This window comes from Hemitrygon akajei, chromosome 29 (genome assembly GCF_048418815.1).
Source record: "Hemitrygon akajei chromosome 29, sHemAka1.3, whole genome shotgun sequence".
Classification (NCBI taxonomy): Eukaryota; Metazoa; Chordata; class Chondrichthyes; order Myliobatiformes; family Dasyatidae; genus Hemitrygon; species Hemitrygon akajei.
Window position 1 is genome coordinate 27,814,535 of NC_133152.1, and position 19,896 is coordinate 27,834,430.

The following is a 19,896-nucleotide window of genomic DNA, read 5'->3' on the forward strand; positions in this document are numbered from 1 at the left end:
CTGCTTCCCGGATGGTAGCAGCTGTGGCTGGGGTGACTCGGGTCCCCAATGATCCTCCGGGCCCTTTTCACACACCTGTCCTTGTAAATGTCCTGAATCACAGGAAGTTCACAACTACAGATGCACTGGGCTGTCTGCACCACTCTCTGCAGAGACCTGCGATTAAGAGAGGTACATTTCCCATATCAGGCAGTGATGCAGTCAGTCAGGGTGCTCTCAATTGTGCCCCTATAGAAAGTTCTTAGGATTTGGGGGCCCATACCAAATTTCCTCAACCATCTGAGGTGAAAGAGGCAATGTTGTGCCTTTTTCACCACACAGCCAGTGTGTACAGACCACATGGGGACCTCGGTGATGTGGATGCCGAGGAACTTAAAGCTGTTTACCCTCTCAACCCCAGATCTATTGATGTCAATCAGGGTTAGCCTGTCTCCATTCCTCCTGTAATCCACAACCAGCTCCTTTGTTTTTGTGACATTGAGTGAGAGGTGGTTTTCTTGACGCCACTGTGTCAGAGAGATGACCTCTTCCCTGTAGGCCACCTCGTTATTGTTTGAGATAAAGCCAATCAGTGTAGTATCTTCGGCAAATTTAATTAGTAGATTGGAGTTGTGGGTGGTGACACAGTCATGGGTATACAGGGAGTAAAGGAGGGGACTCAGTACACAGCCCTGTGGGGCTCCTCTTTTGAGAGGTGAGGGAGCCCACTCTTACAACCTGCTGGCGATCTGACAGGAAGTCCAGGATCCAGCTGCACAAGGCCAAGGTCTCTGAGCTTCTTGTTGAGCCTGGATGGAACTATGGTGTTGAATGCTGAACTGTAGTCCAAGAACAGCATTCTCACATAAGCATCCTTCTCCAGATGTGTAAGGATGGTATGTAGAGCAGTGGCTATTGCATCATCTGTCGATCAGTTGTGTTGGTAAACGAATTGTAGGGAGTCCAGTTTGGGTGGTAGCAAGCTGCAGATGTAATCCCTTGACCAGCCTCTCAAAGCATTTGCTTATTATTGAGGTGAGTGCGACAGGACACCAGTCATTCAGGCATGTTACCTTGGTCTTTTTTGGTACAGGGACAATGGTGGATAATTTGAAGCAGGAGGGCATTCTACTCTGGGAGAGGGAGAAATTGAAAATGTCTGTAAACACACCTGCTAGTTGTGCTGCGCACAACCTAAGTACTCGCCCTGGGATGCCATCCAATCCCACCGCCTTGCGACTTGTACCACTGTACCATCAGACTGATATTTTAGCATTAGTGAGACCTCTGTTAATCCATTGAGTAGTCTCAAAATCTCAGGTTAATAGATTTCGGGAAGAAAGATGCTCTTTTAAAAACTATCAGGCCCATTTGTGTCAGGTGGTCATACTGAGGACTTGCATGTTAAGAATGGCAAATGTTATGAAGTATTGAAGAATAATCATAATTGAAACATTAGTGAATGTGAAGAAAAGCCCTGTGTAAAGGAGAGATGTCTCCGTGATTTCAAATGAGTATTAATAGTGATATAAGAAATGTTTTCTCCAAGGCATTTAACAGAAGTTCTTTGAGATGAGTCCTGCAATTGGAAATTATATCTGAATGTGTTTACCCCACAGTATAATTGTCTCTGCACTAACAAATCCTGCTACTTCAAAAAGTGAAAAGAAATTAGCTCATGGGTGTGTTTAATATTTCAAATCCCACTTGTCAAAAAATTCTTTAATAGCACTGAACAAAAATCTCACCCTTTAAAATCTTTTGATTTTTTTTAACACATAAAAAGCTTAGAGATTGTTGGTGACGCTTTTGAAAACAAGGACATAAAAACAAAGCTGACACATTCTACTTACTATTTTCTCGATTAGGGGAATAATTTGTTTTCTGTTCTTTCTCTTTAAGTAAGTGTGCATCCTAGTTTAATTCCAAATTGTGTTCACATGAGCAAAATTTGAGGTGTTAATCTGCCAGTATTAAGGAAGGTAAAACAGGAAGACCTGCAGATCACTAAAACCTGTTGCTGAACAACATGTACAAATTTTTGGCTGAATTAATGAATTATCTGTTGGATAGATGGTAGTTCAAGTGTTGAAGAAACTGTATGGAACATTATTGAACTTCCCATGAAAATGGATCTTACAGCATGACATTTGTGCATAAACATCAAGACAGCTCTGAGCTGTGACCTCTGTTGAATCCCTGCTCAGATTTAGTTGTTTTGTAATTATTTAATTTTTAATTGCTTTTTTAGGTACATAAGGGCGGTTGTGGGGACAGAGAAGGGACTTGAGGGTCAGGTCAGGGTTTTAGGAACAGGGATGTGGAGGAATTTGAGATCAGGCCAGAGTCCAAGTCTCCAATCCACATTCGAAGACTAGCGACATGGGAAGAGCTTGGATGTTGTGCCTGTAGGGAGTGGATGAAGTCCCCACCCCCACCAGGTCACCAAGTTCTGTGCAGGCAATAGGAACAAGTTCTGATGACTCCTTAGGTTCATGAATTGGTGAGACTGGAATTTGAGGCCTAGTGTTTTAAGTTCCCGCCATTGGTGATTCCAGATTGAGGCCTGATGTTTTGTGATAGGCTTGTCCTGGGATTGATGCCGAGGATCGAGGCCTGAAGGTAAATTGGAAGTCTGGAAGTCAAGGCCTGTTGACTGAAGCCGAGTCTGTGAGTCTTTGTGAGCCCGCTGGGGATATCGAAGTCCAGTGTCTGCAGGTCTGAGTCTGTGTCCACTTGAGGCTAGAGCTGTAAGCCTGTCCTGGCATTAAAGGAATGTGTATGTGTATGGGTGGAAGGGAGGAATGGGGCTTGTTTTTGTTTGTTGCTTGCTGTGCTCTGTGCTGTTCTGAGCTTCATGGGCATGCAATGTTGGTGCCAGAATATGTTTCAAATCTTGCAGGTTGCCCCACCACATCCTCGCTTGTGTTGGTTGTTAACACAAATAACATATTATACTGTATGTTTTGATGTACACATGACTAATAAACTTGAACATTGGATCTTAAAATTATTAAGTTTAAACAGAAAATAAGCTGTTATTGAACATCAGAGGCCTGCCTGTGTATCACAAAGCCTACAGCTCTCCTTACAATTCCTCAGAACATCTAATGTATGGAGGAGCCTAGACATGAACATTGCTGTCTAACTTGCCTCTATGTCTGGATGCCTCTTCTGAAATGTGTACACTGTCCACATGCAACTCGTGTTCAGCCAGACTTTTACCATCCCCTTAATGTCAATTTCATTGCCTCTTAAAGGTGACTTGCTTGATTGGCTCCTAGTCATGTGCCAAGAACCCAGTTCACGCTGACTACCTCTACTTGCCAGGCTTTCCTTCGGACTCTCTGCTTGCAACCCTTGTTAAAGCCTCCCTCCTCCAAAAGCACATACTTACTGCACTTTCTTGATCAGAACCACCCCTACAAACCTTTGCTTTAATCCTTTTGCTTAATGATGGGGCTAATCCCCTACCCATTTTATCTGTGATCACCCTAACCATTTCCTCCATTTCTACACTACTGTAGGATTTTGTTCCTATCTGTGACTTGGGCCTCATTTAACAACTGAAATATCCAGCAGTGAGCATTTAATACATGGAAATGCATAAGGCAAATGAAGTTGATCTTTGATCCTTAAACAAACTACTTGCTGATGTGCCACAAATTGTTTAATTAGCATCCTTTTACCAACTTCATTAGAGTTTGTAAATTGAAATTCCCTTGCAGAAGTTATGTAACTACATTTAATTAATCTGTTAATTTATGTATTGGCTCTAGGAAAGCATGACCATGAAAACTGGTGGATTACTGAAAGGAAATCAGTCAGTCAGGGATGTCTTGTAAGCATCCAATGCACCATACAGATTTTATCCCTTTACCTCGTTTTAATACTGAAAAGTAAGAGGGACTCACTTCTGTTGACTGGCATCACCAAAGGTTTGTCAGCATGAAAACCCTGGCATCATTCCAATTGAAGACGTTCCCTTTGATATATCCATCTCACCCCCATCCTTTTTGCAATTTGTTTTATCTCTTTCCAGCTTTTGTTGAAGGGGCTTTGATCTGAAAGGTTAATTCTGTTTCTCTTTCTAAAGCTTCGATTAACATTGACAAAAAGACATTGGTGAATCGAAACCAGCTCCCTTCAGTTGCATGGGGAAATTGCTTCAAAGGATCAATGATTTGAAAATGTTTTCCTTGGTTATTTAGTGTAATTTTTCATATTCTGTTGCTGAGCCTTCATGTTAGGAGTTATCTTTGGTAATGAAAGGAGGTATATAACCTATTGGTTTTCCTTTGTACACAGCATGATGTTAAATATCAAAGATGACTTTTTCCTTGATTATTTTCTACATTTACTTTTTCTTACTGGGGCATTGGAGGAGGATTTTGGTTAGGAGTTATTCCTGTTAGAGCAACCAGTTAGGGGAATCATCCTGTTACAGGTGACTTCGCCCGGTGATTATTGCAGCAGCTAATGCTGAAAGCCATTAATTTCCTGACTTCCGCAAGTAATATTTAAACTCCACAAACCTGATGAGAAATTTCTCGTTGGAAAATTCTGTTTGGTGTATCTGCAGAAGCAGTATTTGCCATGAGATGTACTTATCTGGACTGTGCTTTCCAAACACCAAAGCAAGGACATGTTCACTGTCTCTCTCCCCAGACACTTGCTCCTGTTTAATGATTGCTTTAGTTGACCAACTTGAATTGTTTATTTTATGAGGTTGTGTAGTTGGACAATGGAACTAACCCTTGTTGAAATACTGTTATTTCATTATTTCTGTTTGTATCTGAAGTAGGAGGAAGAAATAAGAATGAAATTTTCTCATGCATTTAAAGGGCCTGTTTTTCAACTTCCTTTTGAAGAGGGAGGTTTTCAAAAGTTAACAGTATCTACCGGTAATTCACGTGCATGTTGAAAAACAAATCTCCAATCAACTACTTTCAGCTTCTTGCCAACAGCAGTCCTCCGTTTCTCATACCCTCACGCACAAAAATAAACATTCTACTTCCCATTCAGGCCTATTTCCAGTGTTTTACCTTGGCTGTCAAAAAAAAACAAGCTCTGTGCCCAGTTACTGTACATAAATGCTAACTGTGAAATATTGCTCTCCCAACAACCCATTTTCAACTCGGGACAATAACCACATATTGTCACAATCAAGTAAGCAAGTATATATGTACAGCTACAAAATTTAGCCTTTGAATGATTCCTGGGGAAAGTTTAAGTGAAATTCAAAAAAAGATTTTCAACAGTATTATCTTGTAATGTAGGTAATCAACAAATAGAGGCAACGCATGCACAATAGCTTCCTAGTTTGGAGTGATTGTGTGTATTATAATGGCCATAACCAGAACACAAAAATAAATAAAAGCTGCTTCCATTTGTTGTATTCCTAAAGCAATAGAGATTTTTGTTGTCCTTTTAGTAATTTGTGCTGCTGTACATTTATGGTATTTGAAATTAATGAACAGAATCTTATGCATTCATTTAAACATCTTTAGTTGTAGGAGTTTTATTTTTACCGCTGTGAGCTATAATGAACTCGTTCAGAATATTTTAAACTCTCAACTTGTTCTTGTGCCAGAAACAACACATATCATTTGTGACAATCCTGATATCACTAATTGAAAAATACACGAAAAGTAAATGATTTCCAGAAATGAACTGACGTTTAATGTAAGGGCGTGAGAATGCGGTCCCTGATAATCTGGCAGTGCTGATGCTGTTCAAATGTTGCACTTTTCAGAAGCATCAAATCTTGCTTGCAATTTAAATGAATTAGTTTACCTAATATACTGCTTATGGAAAACAATGATTATCTGATGCACAGGAGCAGATTTTGAAATAATATACTTTAAAGTCGCGTATGGATGGAGTCATTATAATATATATTCTGAGTAAATCAATTTGCAACAGTATGCTCCAGATATATTAGTTTACTTTGTAGTGCCTTACTTCATTTGCAAAATATTATTGTGAAATGCTGCAGAGGAGAAATATAAAATATGTATTTTCTAGGTAAGTACATATGCATATGCTTTCACGGTGCTTTGGTCAAAGGCCCAAGTCAGATATAGATTTGTTTAGTTGTGTCTAAGCTGGTTGCTTGTTCTTTACCATGGATCTCTGACATACTACCAAGTGAACATTAGTTTATACTGTTGATTTAATCGCATGAATTGAATTGACTTTATTACTTACATCCTTCATATACATGAGGAGTAAAAATCTTTACGTTACATCTCTGCCTAAATGTGCAATTTATAGTAATTTATAATAGTATGTATAACAGGATATTCAATATAACATAGAAATACAGTAGTGTCAGCATGAGTTGATCAGGCTGATGGCCAGGTGGAAGAAGCTGTCCCTGAGCCTGTTGATCCTGGCTTTTGTGCTGCAGTACAATTTCCCGAGTGGTAGCAGCTGGAACAGTTTGTGATCGGGGTGACTTGGGCTCCCAATAATCCTTCGGGCCTTTTTCCACACCTGTCTTTGTAAATATCCTGAATAGTGGGAAGTTTACATCTACAGATGCGCTGGGCAGTCTGCACCTCTCTCTGCCTTGAATGCCTGGTACGGGAACTTCCCTCAATCTGCAGAGTCCTGCAGTTGAGGGAAGTACAGTTCCCATACTAGGCAGACAAGGGTGATAAATCTTTGGGAAAGGCACTCAATTCTGCAGCTATATGGAGACTAAATTGCACTGTAATGGAATAACACTGTTTTCGGACTAGTAACATGTCTACCAATCTCTGGGTGATTCAAAATCTGGGAAATAAATTTATGAAGAAAACAATTACAGTGGATTCTAGTTAATTGGGACACATCGGGACCAGTACATTTTGACCCAATTAAACGGCTGCCCCAATTAGCCCAAGTTTCACGGAAATAGTTAAAAAGCTATATAAAAAAAAAAGACAAACTGGCTAACAAATTATGTACTTATATGAAATACAAAACAAATTAGGACGCTACCAGTGCTACTGCAGTACTATAAAACTGTATTGGTTCCTAATACTTATTGATGGAGGAATTTATCTGCTTCATGGTCTATTGACTGTACGTGAACAATATCAGTGTAGACACACCGTGCAGATTATGGACTGCCTTCATATGGTCTTGATAATGGTTGCATCCTTCAAATACTCATTTTCATTTTAACATTCAAGATGATCATTGATAGCTTCAATGTTTACGTCGTTTCTAACTTGTTGAAGTAGTGAAATTGTTTCCTTTTCAATTCAAGTTGTTCTTGGCATCTCCAAGCCTGAATGCTTGAAGCCTCAGTGAGCAAAACAGTTCTGAATTGTCCTATTGCTTATTCCTCGCCAACTATCAGTGACAAAAATCACTGATTTATGAACATAAATTGCAACTTGACACCATTTTAAAAACTGTTTCCTCAAAAGCACAATGTTGTGGCTAATGGCCATAAAAGCGTACACATCTATTGCCAGTTAGAAATTCTTTGCAACAGTCTTCAGCCCCATTAAGCTGCATAGTGTCCAAAATAACTGAAGGAATTATGGCTCTTTCTTGATTATTTTTTGTACTTTAAGAATTGTCCCAGATAACTGGCTGCCCTGATAATCTCAATAAATAAGTAAACTCAGCAAGTCAGGCAGAATCTATGGAAAGAAACAGGTTTTGGGGCAAGACTGTTCATCAGGACTTGTCCTGATGAACAGTCTCAGCCCAAAATGTCGACTGTTTATTTCTTTCCATAGATCCTGCCTGACCTGCTGAGTTCCTGTGTGTTTTCTGTGTGTTACTCTGAATTTTCAGCATCTGCAGAATCTCTTGTGTTTACAGCTTTTAGCTCAATTTGTAATAAAGTGGCCTGCGTTGTAACTATTTAAACACAATGGATTTGGGAAAATTCAACCAGCTGAAAACATTTGTTGGCTGGAAGCACAATGATCAAAGTATCTTTTAAGGGGTGGGCGTGTAGGGTTTATGATTGGTTCAAACGACATAGCTTTTAAAAACAACTTGTGGAAAAAGCAACAACTTAAATTTTGGATTGCTAGATTATCCTGTAGAACCATAAACAAAAGGAGATGCAGTGGGTTTTAGCAAGCACTGACGTAAAGGGTGAAAGGCGTTAAAAGATAAGTCTAGGATGGGGTGAAGGGGAGTATTGATTAAATAATTACAGTGATGACTGTGCATGCTAAAAGAGTATAGATGTTTGAAAAAATAGAAGTTGAGTCTCCAGGAGCAATAAATGGCAATATTACTGTTTTATCAGCATTTGAATCTAGCAAAACAGAAAAGTGGCTTCATAAATGTTTGAAAGCAGTTGTTTAGCCTTGGAGGCAATAAATGTTCCCACCCAAAAGATACAGTTTTTGCTCATTGTGCTTCTTTTAGGTTCTGTTGAAGTAGTGTTAGGACAGTTTAAGTGGTTAAAGTCAGTGAGATTGTGGCTATTTAATCTCAAAGCCTTTAGAAACATATTGAAAAGTTTTCTCTTTTAAGGATCCAGCATAGGCACGATGGAATGATTGGCCCTCCACTCCTCCCTTTTGTTCTGCAAGATTCTAAGATCAATAGGGGAGATGTAGACTTTGCTAATTGTCTATAACTGGAAAGGAAACTTTAATCTTGAGTATAATTTGGCGTATGTCCTGTCTCTCTTACATATGCACAATTATGTTATAACATTGTGCATTAAATGCTATTAATGCTATTTTGAAAAAAGTTATTTGCTTATATATGGCCTGCAGGCAATGAAGGCTTCTTGCACTGAAACAAATTTTAACAAGACCAAGCCTTTATTTGTCCATGTTCATGACTTTTGATCCCAAGGCCTCAGTCTGTCATGTACAACCTCATAGGATGTTTTTTATATTCAATGCCAACACCGCTCCCCGAGACTTCCTTCAACTGTTTTTCTGCACCACAATGATGTATGATTAACCTGGCATGCCTACGAGTGGAAAGACTTTTGGGAACTTGGGCCAACTGTTCAGTATTGTTGCTGCTGGGATGACTTGTGTTGGAGGGGAGGGTTGCCATACACAAAACTTGTATTTTTGCACATCACTGTCCTGCTTCCCTTAGTGTGGTACCAGATTAAAACACCCGTTGAGATGCACAAAAACATTCTGTTCCTATAGTTTCATCTGATGATACTGAAAACAAAATCTGATCATGTTCATAGAACTGAATTGGTCTTGTTTAGATCAGGTATAGATATTGTAAACAAATCTAATATAGTAAATTCTGGCCTTAACAATACAATTAATGGTATTTCTCTTGTGAATTTCAAACTGCAGGATGTCCTGAAGCACTTTATGGCCACTGAACACATATAGACTAGTCAATGATAAAGTTCAACCTTTATCAACATTTGAAGTAGTTATTAAGCCAGTTGAGCAATTTAAAAAATAAAGATATTTGGGTGAAAAGTAATCTAGATTTTAGTTACTGATTTTTGTCCATCGATCCACACTGGACACGTTATGGATGAGGAAAAGCTAAAGCTTAATACTAGGCCTGTGCAAGAATATCCTTTCTTTCTAGGAGTATGCCAGCTGGAGATGCCTCATTGATGGCAATATTTTAAAGAAATAAACAGAGAATATTGGTGAGAAAGTAACAATACATTTTTTAGATTTTTATTAAAATTAAAGGTCAGTAGTAACTTTCATTGCTGTGCATTTGGAGGACATGCTCCTGGTCACCTGGGCCTTAAAGTTGGAATTCCTCCTCTCCTTTAAGATACTCATTTGCACCGGTGTCTATATTTAAAGAAAAACTCTCAAAGGAAAGATGGTGTTTTATGTTGTTTGGGGTATGTTGCAGCTTACCAATGGGCCTAACAGTCACTTAATTCCAGGATTGCTAAGATGTGATTCAAAACTCTGATAATCAGGTTAATAGATCCTGCCTCTGGATACTGCTAGGAACATAACCACTGTTATTAGTGTACCCATGCATATCTTAACATCATCCTGCATACTTTGCAGACTTTGAACTTGTGTGTTTAATGTACAAATAAAAGTATTATTGAATCTATCATTTTATACAAGGCCTGTTACAAACTCGCAATTATTTTATGTAATTCAATGCTGTGGTGTATATATTGGAAAAAAAAATTACCACACAATCAAATTTACAGACCTATTATGGAGGGTATCCTAAAACCTTGCATTTTCTACAATCCAAGATTTAGGAAAAGGAAAATGAGCCATGGTTCTTTGTTGGGGATAGTGAGATTAATTTATAACACTGCAATGTCGCTGCTAACAGAAATCATAATTCACGTCACAGTGGTATTGGGCTGTAAGGGTTAATTCAATTCACCTCTTTTTTCTTAGTTCTATATGGCAAGCTCTTCTGAGTAGTGGTTGTCAGTCATGGCTGACGATGACAGAAAACCTGTGTGGGAGAGTTTTTAAAGTCAAAAAGTTGTTGTACTGGCACTCTTGACTTTAGAAGTCTGGGCCCACTGGCACAAACAAGTGTCACAAACTGGAGTCTTCCTTAGTTGCTGTGCGTGATCACGATGTATTCTATGCCTTGTTGTGCCCTTCGCTCTCCACGGAGCATTGCAGTATCGCCTTCCTGGCCACTGGATCTCACTGTAAATCTCATTCATCCAGTTTGCCGGAGCTGACTTCACATGCTAGGACAGGCATGTCCCTCTCGCACCGGAGTATGAGACTGCTGGCTACCTTCACCTGGTTTAGCTTGCCTGTTGAAGAGGTGTAACAGAGTGTGGCTGCTGTCACATGCAAACAACTATCTGAAGCCATAGGAGAGGCTGAGTGTCTGGCAGGGACCAAAGGCGAGTGAGCTACCCTGGATTGGACACAACAAGCCTCTTCACTGGAGGGGCTACCCCTCCCTGGACATCTCATACACCTCACTTTTCTGAGTAATCACTTAGTAACAAACTTAATTTATTCAATGAAAAGTACATTAAACACACAAGTTCAAAGTCTGCAAAGTATGCAGGATGATACTACAGCTGTAACTTCATCAATGTGTTTAGTCACATCCTCAAAAAATTCAATCAGACTTGTAAGGCATGACCGGCCTTTGACAAATTATGCCTCTCCAAATGTTCATAAATCCTGCCTCTCAGGATCTTCTCCATCAATTTACCAACCACTGAAGTAAGATTCACTGGTCTATAATTTCCTGGCTATCTCTACTCCCTTTCTTGAATAAGGGAACAACATCTGCAACCCTGCATTCCACCAGAACCTCTCCTGTCCCCATTAATGATGCAAAAATCATTGCCAGTCTCCTCCCTCCCCTCCCACATTAGCCTGGGGTATATCTCATCCGGTCCCAGAGACATCCATCTTGATGCTTTCCAAAAGCTCCAGCACATCCTCTTTCTTAATATTTATATGCTCAAGCTTTTCAGTCCGCTGTAGATCATCCCTACAATTGCCAATGTCCCTTTCCATAGTGAATACTGAAGCAAAGTATTCATTAAGTACCTCTGCCATCTCCTCCAGTTCCATACACACTTTTCCACTGTCACAGTTGATTGGTCCTATTCTCTTACATTGTATCCTCTTGCTCTTCACATACTTGTAGAATGCCTTGTGGTTTTCTTTAATCCTGCTCACCAAGGCCTTCTCATGGCCCCTTCTGGCTCTCATAATGTCATTCTTAAGCTTCTTCCTGCTAGCCTTATAATTTTCTGGATCTCTATCATTACCTAGTTTTTTTGAACCTTTTGTAAGCTTTCTTTTCTTCTTGACTGGATTTTCAACAGCCTTTGTAAACCATGGTTCCTGTACCCTACCATCCTTTCCCTGTCTCATTGGAACATATCTATGCAGAACTCCATGCATATATCCTCTGAACATTTGCCACAATTCTACTGTACATTTCCCTGAAAATATATGTCACCAATTTATGCTTCCAAGTTCCTGCCTGATAGCTTCATATTTCCCCTTACTTCAATTAAACACTTTCCTAACTTGTCTGTTCCTATCCCTCTTCAATGCTATGGTAAAGGAGATAGAATTGTGATCACTATCTCCAAAATGCTCTCCCATTGAGAGACCTGAGACCTGACATCTGACCAGGTTCATTTCTCAATACCAGATCAAGTACATCTTATCTAAGTAGACTTATCTACATATTGTGTCTGGAAACCTTCCTGAACACACCTAACAAACTCCACCCCATCTAAACCCCTTGCTCTAGGGAGATACCAATAAATATTGGGGAAATTAAATTCTCCCACCATGACAACCCTTTTATTATTGCATCTTTCCAGAATCTGTCGCGCTATCTGCTCCTCGATGTCCCTGTTACTATTGTGTGGTCTATAAAAACACCCAGTAGAGTTATTGACCCCTTCCTGTTCCTAACTTCCACCTCAGTAGAAAATCCCTCCATGACTTCCTCCTTTTCTGCAGCTGTGACACTATCTCTGATCAGCAGTGGCACGTCCCCACCTCTTTTGCCTCCCTCCCTGTCCTTTCTGAAACATCTAAAGCTTGGCACTCGAAGTAACCATTCCTGCCCCTGAGCCACCCAAGTGTCAGACCTCACTGCCCAGCCTGAAGCCTTTCTTGATCTCTCCAAATTGGCTTAGTGCTTAGAGTGATCCAACATTTCCCTGGCTTAGGCAGAGGAGCATTTAGACTCCTCTGGCTCAGCTCCTCTCCTAATCACTTGTTCTGACTCCAAAACTGCCCTGACACATTATGCTCTGACTTTCCAGCACGCCAGCAGAGCTCATCCCTCGAGTCCGCTTCTCCTTCACTCACTTTATTGTTTGCAATGATAGTTTACCATGATTTACTTCAGAAAAAGTGTTATTAAATTATGTTTTCATCATACTTCTTGCTTTTTGAACTACCAGTAAGCTGTTGCCCAACTTCAGTAGCACCATCTTAAACCAGTATACAGGTAGATCATGATGGTCCAACATTTTATGCCAGTTTAGTTTATCTTGGCAGTTAAAGCTGTCCACAACACAGCCCACCAAGCAGCAGTGTAATAATGATTATATATGATGGTGTAAAGAAATACAGATCTGTGCTGTCTAAAGTACAGAATGTCAGTCAACTATTTTCCTCTCTTTGAAAAAATAATTCTAACATATTTCATGAATTATGATTTAAAAATATTTGTTTTCCTTACTCTTGATTCCCATCATATTTCACTCTAAGAATACAGTGCCTCAGTAAAACCCAAGGAGAACGTAAATAGAGAAAGGAAGGTTTTCATTTACTACGTATTTAAGTATGAGTTTGATGTTGAAAATGCTCACAAAAGAGTGCAGCCATGTTTTACTTTCCTGTAAAAAAACACAAAATGCTGGCAGAACTCAGCAGGCCAGACAGCATTTATGGGAGGAAGTAATAACGATGTTTCGGGCCAAAACCCTTCATCAAGATGCTGTCTGGCCTGCTGAGTTCTGCCAGCATTTTGTGTTTTTTATTTATTTCCAGCATCTGCAGATTCACTCGTGTTGCCTTTTACTTTCCTGTGGTGTTTTGTTCAGAAGTGCAAATTTGAACATGCTGTCTTTAAGTTACCAGAGAATATCTCAATGCAGTCCACTGGCCAGGTTCATTTATTATGGTTGTATGTTAGATCTGCCTAGCTTGTTTTACTGGTTTATCCATTTTTAAACCTCATTTCTGTTGTCATCTTAATTAGATTGTTTATGTAAAGGAAATATTTTTTGGGTGAAGTATAAGGAGGAAGCCTATACTATAACATAAAATAATTTTATACATCCTGTTCTTCCTGTATCTTGTATATGAAACAAGTAGAAGTACACACAAAATGCTGGATTAACTCAATAGATCAGGCAGCATCTATGGGAGGGGCCTTGGACGCTGCCTAACTGCTGAGTTCCTCCAGCATTTCAAAATTCAAAGTAAATTTTATCATCAGAGTACAAATACCGGTATGTCACCATATACAACTCTGAGGTTCATTTTCCTGGGGGCATACTCAGCAAGTCTATTGAATAGTAACTAAAACATGATCAATGAAAGATCAGCTAGAGTGCAGAAGACAACAAACTGAGCAAATACAAACATAAATAAAGAGCAATAAATAATGATAACATGAGATAACAAGATAATGCGTCCTTAAACTGAGATAATTGGTTGTGAGTACATCACAATGGATGGGCAAGTGAGTGTCGTTTTCCCATTTTTTTTCAAGAGCCTGATGATGGAGGGGCAATAACTGTTCTTGAACCTGGTGCTGTGAGTCCTGAAGCTCTTATACCTTCTACCTGGTGGCAACAGTGAGAAAAGCACATGGCCTGGGTAGTGGTGATGTCCGATGATAGATGCTGCTTTCCTACAATAGTGTTTCATGTAGATAATGCTCAATGGTTAGGAGGAGTTTTCCAATGATGTGCTGGCCTGAATCCAATACCTTTTGTAGGATTTTCTATTCAAAGGCATTGGTGTTTCCATATCAGGCTGTGATGCAGCCAGTCAATACACTCTCTATGACACATCTATAGAAGTTTGTGTATATTGCTTTGGATTTCCAGCATCTGCAGACTTTCTCACATCTAACGTCTGTACTGAATTACTTAGCATTCTCTTAAATATAAACAAGTTATATACAACAGTGACTTCCTTAATATGTAGGCTTGTGCAAATGGGAAAGGAGGGAAGATCTTTTGGTATCAAGAATGTTGAGGCCATAGTAAAAGTAATCATTAATGTACTACCACAGATGAAGGATGTTTGGCCATATGCGTTGATACTGACTCCAGTTCCAACATGAAGCTGCATCTGCTGATCCTCTCATAATGGCTTTGCTGGCAACTATGTGATAATAAGAGCATAGGAAGTGGAATGAGAGTGGGACATTCAGCCCTGCTAACTTGTTCTGTCATTTAGTAACATCATGGCTGATCGAGCATTCCTCATCCACTTTCCTGTACAGATGTTTTTAATATCTTCTACCATAACTACTAATGAAAAATAGGTGTTTAACTTCTCTGCTGTTTCTTTACTGATATACACACACTACCAAAAACTCATTTTGAGTGAGAGGAGATCTTATGGAAACACATAAAATTATGAAAGGGATAGATAAGATTGAGGCAAGAAAGTTGTTTTCACTGGTAGGTGAGACTAGAACTAGTGTACGTAGCTTCAAGATTCAGGGGGAGTAGATTCAGAATGAGAGGAGGAACTGCTTTTCCCAGAGAGTGGTGAATCTGTGGACTCCTCTGCCCAATGAAGCAGTGGAGGCTACCTCAGTAAATATAGTTAAGACAAGGTTGGATAGATTTTTGCATAGTAGGGGAATTAAGGGTTATGGGGAAAAGGCAGGTCGGTGGAAATGAGTCCATGCCCAGATCAATCATGATCTTATTGAATGGCGGAGCAGGCTTGACAGGCCAGATGGTCTACTCCTCCTCTGAATCCTTATGTTTGGGAGAATACAATTCACTTTGATTTCTCTCAGTTTTTATAACTTGGAAGGAAGGTGAAGATCCAAAGGACAGAAGCATTCTTTTACCAATCAGTGCTCATTGAGACAGATACTTGGAAACTGAGACTACTTAAATAATATACACTCAGTGGCCATTTTATTAGGTACACCTTATTAATGCAAATATCTAATCAGCCATTCATGTGGCAGCACTCAGTGCATAAAGGCATGCAGACATCGTCAACAGGTTCATTTGTTGTTCAGACCAAACTTGGCAGAATGGGGACAAAATGTGATCTAAGTGACTTTGACCATAGAATGATTGTTGGTTCCAGACAGGGTAGTTTGAGTATCTCAGAAGCTGCTGAACCCCTGGAATTAATTTTCATGCTCAGCAGTCGCAACAGTTTACAGAGAATGGTGCAATAAACAAAAATCATCCAGTGAGCGGTAGTTCTGTGGGCAAAAACATCTTGTAATGAGAAAGGTCAGAAAAGAATGGTCAGACTGGTTCAAGCTGACAGGAGGGTGATGGTAACTCAAATAACCATACACTATAACTGTGGTGTACAGAAGAGCTACTCCAAACATGCAGCATGAGTTACAGCAGCAGAAGACCATGAACCTACACTCTGGCTACCTTATCAGTTACAGGAGGAACTTAATAATGTAGCCTCTGACTGTACACCTATTTGTTTTTAGTAAATGTATTTTAAGTTTTCAGTGTGTTTCATAGAACAAATACACATTTATTCTCCACTTAGATCTCCTCTTAATCTTGCCCACTTAACTATCAGCATAACTTTGTAGTTCCTTCACCTTTCAGTACTTATTTGGATTATACTTAGCAGCTATACTAATCTGTTTTAATGATTTACAATGACAGAGCTTAACAATTTGGTGAAGATTTTTTTCCTGAATTCCCTTGATAGTTTCTTGGCAAGTATTTTACATGATGGGATCTAATTTCCTCTCCAAATTATTTTCTTTTCTCAACTCCCATGCCCCCCCCCCCCCAATAAAACTGGAAATACCTAGAATGCCTGGAATGGAATAAAGTGACATTCATTGTCTGGGAAAACACCACCAATGTTTCAGTGTTTTTGATGAATGATTCTTGTGTTCTCAACTCGTGTAAGGGTTTGGAGACACAAATAGTAATATTCTTCCTTTAGCACACATTAAAAAATGTGAATAACATCAGAAGCTGAAACTAACTTGCATCTTTAAAAGAGAAATGACCACTGAATCCAAAAACAATAAAATATTGTCAACATAAGGGAGAGTAGTAACATGAGCAATGTTGGAACAAACTTGGAAGTAAACCTCCACTTTCACTGGTGTGGACATTATGGCTCGAGTGGAAAAGACATGCTTTGCAATGTACAGAGCTATACATCAGGAGTGCAAGAATGATCTGGTAATAGAAGGTGACGAGGGAGATTAATGCTCGGTAATACTAAGATGGCCTTGTTTCAGTATTGAAAAAGTATAATGATATCCAAGTCTACTAAAGTTACTCAAAGCTAGCAAGTGTATTGGCATGCTGCTTTCTTTATTCTATCACTTGAACTTGTGTTTTGCAACTTACATGATTTCTAAATATTAAACTGGTGGTTGAAGCCATAATCACCAACACCCTCTGCTCCAGACTGTTGGACTGCAAAAGGTGGTGCTGCAATCTTTGGTTGAGATCAACAGTCTTATCCTGCAAGCCATAAGGAAGTGAACATAATGTGTGTACGTGAGCATGCCTTGGTTGATTTTTCCCTGTTGGGATTTAGTTATTATTCTTCCTCTCACCACATTAAACATTCTTTAGTTGCCTTGAACTATGGGTCACCTCTGTTACAAAGCTGACTTTGCCATAAGCTGGAAAGCAAACAAAAATAATTTGATGAATCACTTGAGTCCTGGTGAAGGGTCTTGGCCTGACACATTAAATCTTTATTCCTCTTCATAGATGCCGCTTGACCTTCTGAGTTTCTCCAGCATTTTGTGTGTTTTACTCTGGAGAAATTATTATTATTATATATTATAAATCACTTGATATGGTCACTCTACTTGCACTGTATTGAATGGCATCAAAAGTTACGAGTGACAAGAAAGAACAAATAACAAAAGCTTAAAGAGAAGAAGCTATTTCTTTCATTTGCAGAAATGAATATATGTACATCTGTCAGATTTCTGAATGTAATAATAAAGCAGGAGCTCATTTGCATGTGGGGGTTATCCATTAGTTGGGCATTCATAATCCCAGACATCCCACCCTCCAGGAGGGAAGTTCCGGGAAGTCCCGCATAATGATAGCGGTTCCCTGACGCCCGCAAATTATATACAATATCCCGGAAATTGATTTTTTTTAAGAGGGAGAGGAAGAGGGGAGAGCAAGAGGGAGCATCCTGATTGGTCTCTCTTCGTGTAAGTAGACCTATCAGTTTTCTCTGTGGATGGGCTTTATAATCGACCTCAAAAATAATGACAGTGTTGTTTGCAACACTGCGCTGTTCGCAACAATGACTTTTCTATTGCCCATGGTGGATTAAAATGTAAAAGACACGTTGAGGTGAGTTTAACAGGTTTCATTTGTTCATATGTCAATATGTACATATTGTCACATTTTCTGCATATACCCAACTTGGTTTACAGATTAGACAAAATCAATAAACAGAGTATTACATGCACCCCTGGAGGTCGACTGGGGGGAGCGGAGTTGTGGGGGATGGGGGTGCTACCTCCCTTAATGAGTTTTTGCAGGGTGGGATGTCTGTAATCCAGTGATGGCCTGTATACAGTCCTGACATCCCAAGAGTCATTCACTGCGCACTCTCTTTAATTATTTCATATTCTTTAACATGCCGTCAATGTAGTTTATTCATGCCCTCACTTTTCTGCCTATCTACTTATTCACCTTCTTTGAGTTCTTAGTATTACATAGCATTTCTTCTTGGTGTTCAGTTGATTTTTCCATTGTAGCAGAATAAATTTGTCCTGGGCTGTATTTCTATTGTGGTTCTGTTATCTCTTATACTTACTGCACCAGCGTTTCCCTGTTTTTATCTGGATTAATTTATTATTATTTTACTTTTGCTCTAGGTTGTGGGAGTTGCAGATTGCCGCCAGGTTGCCAGACGGAATTTGCAAATGAAATACTCTGTGGCAGATTATAATGTCTTTGATGGTGAGTTGCTTTACCAAGCTACTTTCATGATGATACAGCTATTGGCGTTTATACAGTGTATAAATCTCTAAAAAAAATTATATATATGAAAGCTGATATGAAGCTATACGTGTTAAATATAATTAAGGGATCAGGTGATATTTATGGAGAAAGAAACCGATTTGCACCACAACTGAGTTAATTCCAAATTAGAAATAATGATTTCCATTTCATCAAACCATTGCAAACAAGTGTAAGTATTTGCCATATTGTTTGGTGATTAAGATAAACAGTCAGACCTGTTGGCGCAACTGGTTTCTTTATCTGTTGGCCACAGTATTATCAATAATAGCAAAACAAGCACAGGACTGTTGTAGCAATAAAATTGTTATCTGGAAAAGGAGAGGAAAAAAAACCCTTTTTTTTCCCAGTCAATTCCCTTCCAACAATTCTTCTTGCTCTTCTGTCACTGATGATAATGGCAACATGCAAGTATCACATGGTTACACATGGGGCCCTGACATGCCAAGAATGATACACATAGTAATTTACACTGCAAGTGTAACAGCTTTGTAGTAATAACATTAATTCTCAGCTTCTTGTGGTGACTTTCACATGAATTCAATTTCTTGTCTCTTAAGCTTCTCACAATTGCTAGCCACTGGAAGTGCTGTTTGTATTGACTTTGTATGCATGACCTCTCTGTTCTGCCTCAACTCTCCAGAAAAGATTAGTTTTGAAAGTGAGTGGTGTCATGACATTGCTGTGACATTTTCAATCCACGTAAGATGTGGTTTCAGCAATATTTCTTCAATTCTGGTCAGTCTGTATGTTTAATGTCTTCAATGTTGATCATTCTGACCTGCCGGCAAATGCTCATTAGTAAGTGGAAGACACAGTGGAATCAGAATCAGGTTTAATGTCACCGGCATATGTTGTGAAATTAGTTATTGTGTGGCAACAGGAAAAAAGTAGTGAGGTAGTGTTAATGAGTTCAACTCTATTCAGAAGTCTGGTGGCAGAGGGGAGGAAGCTATTCCTGAATTGTTGAGTGTGTGGCTTCGGGCTCCTGTGTCTCCTCCCTGATGTCAGCGATGAGAAGAGGGCATGTCATGGGTGATGTTGTCCTTAGTGATGCCTGCCTCCTTTTAGAGGCATCGCTCTTTAAAGGTGTCCTGAATGCTGAGGTTATTGACCATGATGGAGTAGACTAATTCGAGCTGCTTATTCATACTGTTCATTGAAAAATTTGTCCCTATTTCTGAGCAATTTATATCTTTATTTTGATGGAGAAATGGATGCTGTGTTGGTTAAAACCTTTTGTATGTATTTGGCTGAAGGGCTGGCTG

The 19,896-nt window shown here is 39.4% G+C and overlaps 1 protein-coding gene across 4 annotated transcripts in view; it reads left to right on the forward strand.

Moving 5' to 3' along the window:
- The window catches only part of LOC140718374 (putative oxidoreductase YteT), a 241,374-nt gene that overhangs the window by 53,070 nt on the left and 168,408 nt on the right, over positions 1–19,896 (forward strand). For all 4 annotated transcript variants that reach the window (XM_073032012.1, XM_073032010.1, XM_073032013.1 and 1 more), the window contains one exon: positions 18,484–18,568. In XM_073032012.1, the coding sequence (XP_072888113.1) occupies positions 18,484–18,568 (85 nt within the window). The remainder of the gene's footprint in view (positions 1–18,483; positions 18,569–19,896) is intronic.